At 29.6% G+C, this 9,115-nt stretch overlaps 1 protein-coding gene across 1 annotated transcript; it reads left to right on the plus strand.

Annotated features, from left to right (window-relative positions):
• The first annotated feature begins 2,439 nt into the window (after positions 1-2,439).
• Positions 2,440-5,228, plus strand: LOC102582661 (protein NLP7-like). The gene is made up of 6 exons (XM_015311695.1): positions 2,440-2,831; positions 2,901-3,364; positions 3,441-3,509; positions 3,618-4,665; positions 4,805-4,867; positions 5,161-5,228. Exons 1-6 carry the CDS (start codon positions 2,681-2,683, stop codon positions 5,226-5,228), a joined length of 1,863 nt encoding a protein of 620 aa, XP_015167181.1. The 5' UTR covers positions 2,440-2,680.
• Positions 5,229-9,115: the final 3,887 nt, after the last annotated feature.

Consider the following 9,115-nt stretch of genomic DNA (forward strand, 5'->3'; position numbering starts at 1 on the left):
TATATATATATATAAATATTTTTTCATTTAATAAAGATTTATCTGTCGTACAAGACAATTAAACTTTATGCTAATAACAAATATAAATAAAATATCCTCTTCTAAAAACATATATTTAATTGCTCAGTAATACGCAATTTAATTAAATGTAGTAAGCCATATTTCAAAATTATAGCTGAGTTGTATTTAAATTAGTGGATAATTCAATGAATAATGAAAATTCAAACAATGAGTGTTTTTTCTTTCAAGAAGAAAATTATGAATATTATATGTTTTAAATAATAAAGAAAATGAAACTAAGACATTTATTATTATGACTCTAATAACACATTAAACATCTGTTAAAAACATTAATGGTATATGATAATTGGTAAAAGTGTTTCATCAATTTTAACCCCATTAATTAAAAGAGTGTTTTCAATTAAAGCAATCCCCAGCTAATCCGCATACCGCAGTGACAAGACTTTGAGTAATTCCTTCAATATGTAATTTTCGTGTAAAATCTCATTAAATAAATCCATATCTAAATTCATAGAACCAAATTCTCAAGTAATACTCTAACTTAAAAAGTTCAATTTTTTAATATCCCCAACTAAATTCGTAGGTAGTCTTACTTGGGGATTCTTCTGTCAAATAATAAAGGAATTTATTTTTGTTCATTTACTTGTGGATTTACTTACGAAAATATTACATGCAAATTAATTTCCCTAGCTAATTCTCCAAGTAATATTTTTGCGCCAAATTCACTTGCAGATTTTCCTGGAAAAAAAATTTCGCAGGTAAAATATTTTATAACTTAGGAATTTTATAATTTTCCATGTAAATTCGTAGGAAATTCCTGCAGATAGCATCCCTAGGAAAAATTCCCAAGTAATTCACAGTTTTCTGAGTGTAAGGAAAAAAAGTTAGTAAGATAATAAGAAAATATATTTATAATAAAAAACTTGTAAAAATAAAATTATATTAGTTGTTTTATGTTGTTCACTCTCTTTTGAGAGAGTGCACACTCTCTATATAAGGCGGATAAAAAATAATGTAATAATATCAGTTCAAGATTGTTTAGTGGGGGTAATAGAACCCCCGCATAGTTCAGGTGTTTTTTTGAAAATTGGAGACAAGTTCAGATGTCACTCTATGTCTTTTCTCTTTTAAATATTATTTATACAAATTTTAATTCTTTTAATAAGGATTCACCTGCAGTCCACATGCTTAAAAGCATCAACAAATAATAAAATAACAACTTTTTGAGCCTTAATGTAATACACCACAACTTTTTGAACCTTTCAAGATTTTTCCTATAATCCCGATTTGTAGGTCCCAATCGAAAGTATGTGTGAAAATTTGAGACTAAAATTCAATAAAGAACAAATAGTACAGTGGCTACAACTTTTTGACTTTCTTTTTCCCTTTGGCAATTTCCACAGTGACTATAGCATGGAAAAATCTACTACACATGTTATGTATTTCCACAAAAAACGCGGAATCTATTTGATCTTTGACCTTTTTAATCCACTTGTACTTGTCTACACACTAAACTTTTGATTTTATTTAGAGGTGTCCAATGAACGAGTGATCTAAATTTAAAAATAAATCACGTTAATCCGAAATTTGATTAAATTAAAATAACAATTCATTTACAACTTCATATTGAAAAATATTCATCTTGTAACTATGATAATTTACATATTTCTCAACAAAAAAGATGAATATGCATGAAATTTTAAACAACATTGATAAATAAATCAGTAAGAAATCTTATAATTACAAATTGGTAATGCAAATTTTACATGTAGACTAACCTAATGTAGAATGCAAGATGGTCACAAACTTGAATGAAAGAAGGAAATATAAATAATGTTGTGTGAGTGTCTTTGATAGACTCTTCATTACCCCACTTATCTTACAAATTAAAATTGAAGGTTATTAGACTCTTCATTACCCACATTTAATTAGTACATGAATATATGACTGCATTAAGATCTTGTTTGATGCATGAATTTAAAAATAACTATTACTTCATATTTAATTAATTAAATAGATATTAATATTTAATTTATTTTAGGGGTAAGATAAGGGCAAAATGATAATCCAACTTTGAGGTTAGGAGCTTCCCACTTATAATAATATATGATATGATGATTAATTAGTAACTATGTTTGTTTGAACCTTTTGAGCTTTTTGATCCATTTACACTTGTCCACAAACTTAACTTTTGACTTTATTTAGAGGTGGAAAATAAATGGGTGATCTAAATTTAAAAATAGATCACGTTAATTTGAATTTGATCAAATTAAAATAAATTAATATAAACAAATGAATTATTGATCCATTCTAAAAATATTTAAATTAAAATACATTAAATGTGGGTCGTGGAAAATGCTCCTCCAGAATCAAACTATGAATTATTGATCACCATAACATTTGCTCTTTTTTGTTAATTCAATAAAAAACAAATAGTACGATTTTTTGCTTTTCCACATTGGGTACAACGTGGAGCTTGTTGAACCTCTTGAGCTTCTTGATCCATTTGCACCGTTTCCTTATAAATTGAGCCGCTCTAAATGTAATGGTAATTTAATTGGATAGTAACTCGACGACTTTTTCAAGAGTTGAGCCACAATTTTCCTTATATAAGCAGCAGAGCGACGAGGCAAAGGCAGTGAAATTGTATTTGTATAGTATGGAGCATCTTCTTCAGCAACCTTCAGATGTATGTGACCTAATGCCTTGTAAATTGGAGTGGTCTCAACTGAAGTCCAATGTCTGGGTATTTTGGAGCACAAACCACAACGTCGAGTTGGACTACCAGCAATCCATTAAGTCCATCAATTGTGAGTGAGTCTGTTGTGAATATTTTCCAATTTTTGTTTAGCACTAATCTTTTTATCTTCTTCATACAGCTGCTGCTTCTGTTGTTTCCATCTTTCCAACTGAGAAATCGAGCATCCAAAATGTTATGAAGAAAATGTCGCCTCCATATATTTGTCTGATTCAATTCTGGGCACCCATCAAGGTCAATGAATCGACTTTCTTGTCCACTGCGGATCAACCATTTGCTGTCTATAACGGAATTGATAAGAGGCTCTCTTCATACAGGAAGCTCTGTTTAGATACTTTGATTCCCATTGACAAGGAAATTCCATTTGGTCCCCCTGCACGAGTTTTCTCAAGACTCTTGCCAGAAAATAACCCTGACGTCCCAAGCTACTCCGCTGCAGAGTTTCCACTGCTTCAAACTGCAATTCCCTTGGAAATTCATTCTTACTATGCATTTCCAGTTTCCAACTTCCGTTATCAGCAGTGCCTTGGTGTATTCGAGATTGTATCTACACAACCATTTCGCCCTCTTTCCAGCCTTATTAAGGTATTTGCTCATAAAACTTTGGTTATTCACTTTTGTTTGAACAATTCCATAATCCTTGTTTAATTTTCCATCATAGGGGTTGAATTTCAATTCAGTTGGCTTGTACATTCCTAACTCAATAAACAAAGTTTTTAAATGTCCAGAGGTATGTGTTGTTGCCTTTTTTATTTGGCGAAACTAAACAAAATAAATGAAAGTAAGAAAAAACAGATCAGTCCCACTAATTTCATAGCTTATCTTATCATTTTTATAGCCGCTGGAGCGTGAAAGACTTGTTGATATAAAGGCCGGGTTACATAAGATCCTTGAAAGACGTATTTTACTCTTTGCTCAAATTTGGACTCCTTTTCCTCTACATTGCTCTTTGAAAGTCATGTATCGTGTTCGTGGCGCAATCCAGGAATGTCTAAAAGATATGTATTATGAGTTTCGAGATTCTTCCGAAATCTGTTTTATTAAGAGCGGTGAGGCATTGGTGGGGAGGGCATTTGCATCCCAAGGTTCATGCTTTTGCAAAGATGTTACTCAATTAAGCATCAAAGAGTACCCTTTGGTGCCTGGTGCACGAAAAGCTGGATTCACTCAGAGTTTTGCAATTTGTTTGCAAAGTAAATGCGCCAACAATTTTATTTGCGTAGCTGAGTGCTTTCTGCCCAGCAACGAAATGGCTGTTAGAGATACAAAGACTTTCTTAAACATGCTTTTATCCACAATGAAAGAACAACTTCCAGGTTTCATAGTTGGTCCTGGAAAAGAACAAGGGCAGAGGATGCTCGTTGAAGTTGTTAAAGTTTCCCCGAGTGATGAACTTGACTCCTTTGAAATTGGCCAAACTCTGCCGAGTGTTCAATCACTTCAGGATGGAGGAGAAACAGCAGAAATTGATTCTTTCTGTCAACCGTCAAATTTACAGAAGGAGAATAATGTTGCTGCTGAACTACTGCTTCCTTCTTGTTCATCAGACAAGCGTGACTCACTCAACTGTGAAGGGACAGTGGAAGTTGATCAGTCACTGCCTCATCCAATAGAGGAAGCTTTGACAAACAGAGGAACCGTTAATGTGGATGTAGCACATGATGACCACATTAAGGATACAACTGAAATAATGCAACTTGATACACACTTTGAGCAACCAAACTTAGAAACTAATTCTGCAGGAAATGCAACAACTAACAACGAGATAATTCATTCGCAGAAGAAAAACGCAATACAAAGGATAGAAAAAGATCATGGGATTACTCGCAAGATTCTGGAGCAGCATTATGGCATGACTCTTGAAGATGCTGCCAAAAATCTAGGTGGTAAGTTCACTAACTTTAGCGCATTTGAGATTCGTAATTCTTTTTGTGTTATTATATATGATGTACACTCATATGCCTTTAACCGGAATGATTTATGCATAGGTTCACTGAAATCCCTTTTGTGGACTTTTTATTGCAGTTAGTCGAGCAACACTGAAACGGATATGTAGAAAATATGAAATCATTATGGTTCATCTTCAGAGTAAATATCTCAAAAGGTCATTCAACTTTGAGGAATGCTCTTGTAAAGTCGTTCAACTTTATTTTGTATCAAAAAAATCACTCAACTTTGAGTTTTGCTTTTATAAAATCACTCAATCAAATTTATCATTAAAAAAATAATTTGACATGATAAAATAAATTAATTCTTTTTCCTCAAATCTCAATCCTTTGTATGTTTTTCTTCTACTATTTTTTCTGCAATAATTACAAAAAAAATTACTCCCTTTTCATAAAGGAAATAACCGTAATTAACAATAAAACGTCTTCATGAAGAATCCTCCAACAAGGTTTCTCTCAAGTCTACTAGCAGGCAGCAGCTAAAGAAGGAAATTATAGTCTAAACATAATCTCCTCTTTGATTTGTAATAATCTAATTAAGTTCGAAATCATTAACGTTATGCAAGTGAATATAGTAAGTAGTAACTGTTTAGTATGTATAAAATCTCTCTCTATTTACCAAAAATAAAAAGAAAGAAAGATATTTGAGTAAAGTTTTTATTTATGGAAGAGAGAAAAGAGGAAAGCTCAAACTCAAACTCCAGCAAAAAATGTTTTATATATCATGTTAAATAATTTTCTTATAATGAATTTAATTGAGTGATTTTATAAAAAGAAACTCAAAGTTGAGTGATTTTATAAAAAGAAAACTCAAAGTTGAGTGATTTTATAAAAAGAAAACTCAAAGTTGAGTGATTTTATAAAAAGAAAACTCAAAGTTGAGTGATTTTATAAAAAGAAAACTCAAAGTTGAGTGATTTTATAAAAAGAAAACTCAAAGTTGAGTGATTTTATAAAAAGAAAACTCAAAGTTGAGTGATTTTATAAAAAGAAAACTCAAAGTTGAGTGATTTTATAAAAAGAAAACTCAAAGTTGAGTGATTTTATAAAAAGAAAACTCAAAGTTGAGTGATTTTATTGATACAAAACAAAGTTAAATGACTTTATAAGATGAATCCTCAAAGTTGGATGACCTTTTGAGATATTTACTCTTCATCTTCATTGCAGTTTTCTTTCTTGCTTTCTCTATCTCCTTTGCTTTTTCCTTTTTAAGTTAATTAATTATTTTGGCTGTCATATTTTTCTCCATTAATGACTTGCTAATGTTAATTAATTCCGTAGATTCCTATATTCTTTTACGTAATTAATTAGAGAAAGCTTATTTAATTTTAGGAAAACATTTCACATCTTTGAAATAGTTTCTTAGGGTTGTTTGGTACAAATATTGATAACGCATAGATTAGTAATATATATACTATTTTTTATCAAGTGTTTGATTCATTACTTTCCACTTAATTTTGTGTTTGATTTAAAACTCTAATTTCTTTACTATTATACTCTTGTGTTATTATGAGATTATTTATTTCATGTAATTAGTCCAAGGTAGATAATTTCCAGACAAAATCTTTTTTTTTTCCAGGATTTTCTATTTTATTTAACTAGTTAATTAGTTAAACACACACACAAACACTCATTTAACCACGGAGATCTTTGGTGACACGGTGTATTTCTAATTTTTTGTTGGTCAAATATATCTTAATCTTAAAATAGATTTAAGGCTAGTTAAATTATTCAATATCTAAAACTTTTTTTTTTTTTTACTTAAAAAATAGTTCAGGTGGTTAATCGACGAACTACATTGAATAAAAAATTCAAAAATATAGAGAAAAAAATATATTAGTGAAATCATCACATTACACTAAACGAAATTGTAGAATTAATAAGAACATTTATAACCATTCCAATATAAATAAAAATGAAATCAAATTACAAAAGGAATAGGGGGATAGTGTAGTCATTTAGGGGTCTTATCCAAGGATTGTTAAACCTTAAATTAGTTATCCCTCCATTTTCTAGGATAAGATAAGACCACGTATGGTGTCTAACTAATCCATGTATTAAGTTAAATAAAGTAACCAAACAATATATCAGATGAACTAAATTTTAATCCATGGACTATTCTAATTAATACCGCCTACCAAACGGGTCCTTAAGACAGTGACCATCACAACTCAAATATTAATTTTGTATATTATCATAATAATATTTATCTAATTTTCAATACTATTGTTTTTGCTAAATAATAAGTTATAGAAATAATTGTTTTCGTCCATATGTTATTGCCTTATTTTGGTTTTGATCCTTGAAATATCTTACTTCCCAGATTTAACCTTTAATTAATTAAAATCAATTATTTTAGTCTTTCTACTAACAGTGATAACCAATACAAACATATTTTTTATTTATGTCAAGGGCAATTATGATACTTCACAATAAGGAGCACTTTTATATCGAAAACAAAATCTAAACATACACACAAGTTTACAAATTATTCGATAACATCTTTTCTCATACACAACCATATCCAGTCCTCCTCCCTTCTTCCAAATGTCAATCCTCTAATACACGAATAATAATAGCATACTATTTGTTAATTGATGATCCAATATTATCTTTTGGTACATCCCCTCTTATGTGAGAACACAAGTTAGCAACTCCTCTAAATAGTAACGAACAATAAAAATCATAACCTTTTGAACCTTTCGAGATTTTCATGTTTCATTTCCCCGATTAATGGGTCCCAATCAAAACTATATGTGATGGTGATGTGACAATATTTAATACCCATTTCAATTTAATGTAAAAAATAATTAACTGAATGCACAAATTTTACAGGTTAATTAAGATATATTTTTTTTCAACAATAGTTATCTGCTATTAACTTGACACATACTTTAAGAAATAATAAATAATATGGGCAATATTATTATATTATCCTTTGAATATATTAAATTTAATGTTTTGAAAAATGTATTAGACATTGAATAGTAACTAATAGCAATGATAAAATAGATACAAAAGAGTAAATTATCTCTTGATTTTCCAAACGAAACACGTAGTATTATTGGATAAATATTTTTAATATAGTGAATAAGTAAAAATGAACGGAGATAATATGTGGTGTTTAAACGAGTTGAATTATTATAAACTTGGATCGAAGTGAATTCTCTTATTTGAAAAGAGTGTCACTGTCATATAAATAAAAAATTATGGATGATTTATAAATTCAATAAAGAACAAATAGTACTAACTTAACTCCACAATTTTTTGCCTTTATTTTTCCTTTGACAATTTCCATAGTTTAGTGGGAAAATGTACAATTTCCACAAAAACGCGGAGTCTCTTTGAACCTCTTGAGCTTTTTTTATCCACTTGCACTCATTCATAAACTAAAATTTTGATCTTTTTTTGTCAAATAGATGGATGATTTAGCTAGGGGTGTACATGACCGGGTTGGTTCAGGTTTTTCAAATATCAAATCAAATCATTTGTGTCGGATTTTTGAATTTATAAACCAAACCAATAAAACTCGGGCTTTTCAACCTCTGTTTTTTTTGGATTCTCTTTTGTTTTTTCGGATTTTTTTGGGTAAAGTATTCATACAAACATATAATTTACTTGTACTTCAAATATTTCTTTAGTCCTACCAAAATACAACTATATAAGGTATTTCTTAAGAAAATAACTCATAATATGATATGATTAATGACACTAAAATATCCAACAAAAAAATAATAAAGAAATCGCGTAAAATAAATATTGCAAATTAATAAGTAATAATGAAAATAATCATAATTTAAAAGTACTAAATCATGCTAAAATAAGTTTAATAAGTATTAGTTACATGCTAAATATTAACAGAAATTAAAATTAGATTATGTATTTTAATTGTCTAAACCTATGTAAAACTAAAGAACAAATATTCAATATTAATGTTATTCTTGTTATAAAATAATATATTGTGGATGTCCACTACATCAAGAAGTTACTCCATTACTTTCCTCCATTATGAAGATAACCATAACCTCCATAACCTCCACCTTTATAACCATTATTCTTGTAACCTTTAACTTCCATAACCTCCCCATTATATTCATGTTAATGTCATGTTTATGACTAACCTTTTGTATGCCTCTATGTTACACTATAAATAGAGGCATAAGGGTTCATATTGTAGAGACTTGAAGATTTGGTGAACACTTGAATAAGAAAAACTCTCATCTCTTGTCTTCCTATTTCTATTCTTTTATCATCTTTTATATTTCTTGTCTTGTTTTACTTTAGTTTTACAACACGTTATCAGCACGAGTTGCTCATTCTCCGTCAAGAATCAATGGTAGGTATTTCTTGATTTATATGAATTATCCTAGAAGTTCTTTGGCTGCAAGGT

Source organism: Solanum tuberosum, unplaced genomic scaffold (assembly GCF_000226075.1).
Source record: "Solanum tuberosum cultivar DM 1-3 516 R44 unplaced genomic scaffold, SolTub_3.0 scf00168, whole genome shotgun sequence".
NCBI classification, from domain to species: domain Eukaryota; kingdom Viridiplantae; phylum Streptophyta; class Magnoliopsida; order Solanales; family Solanaceae; genus Solanum; species Solanum tuberosum.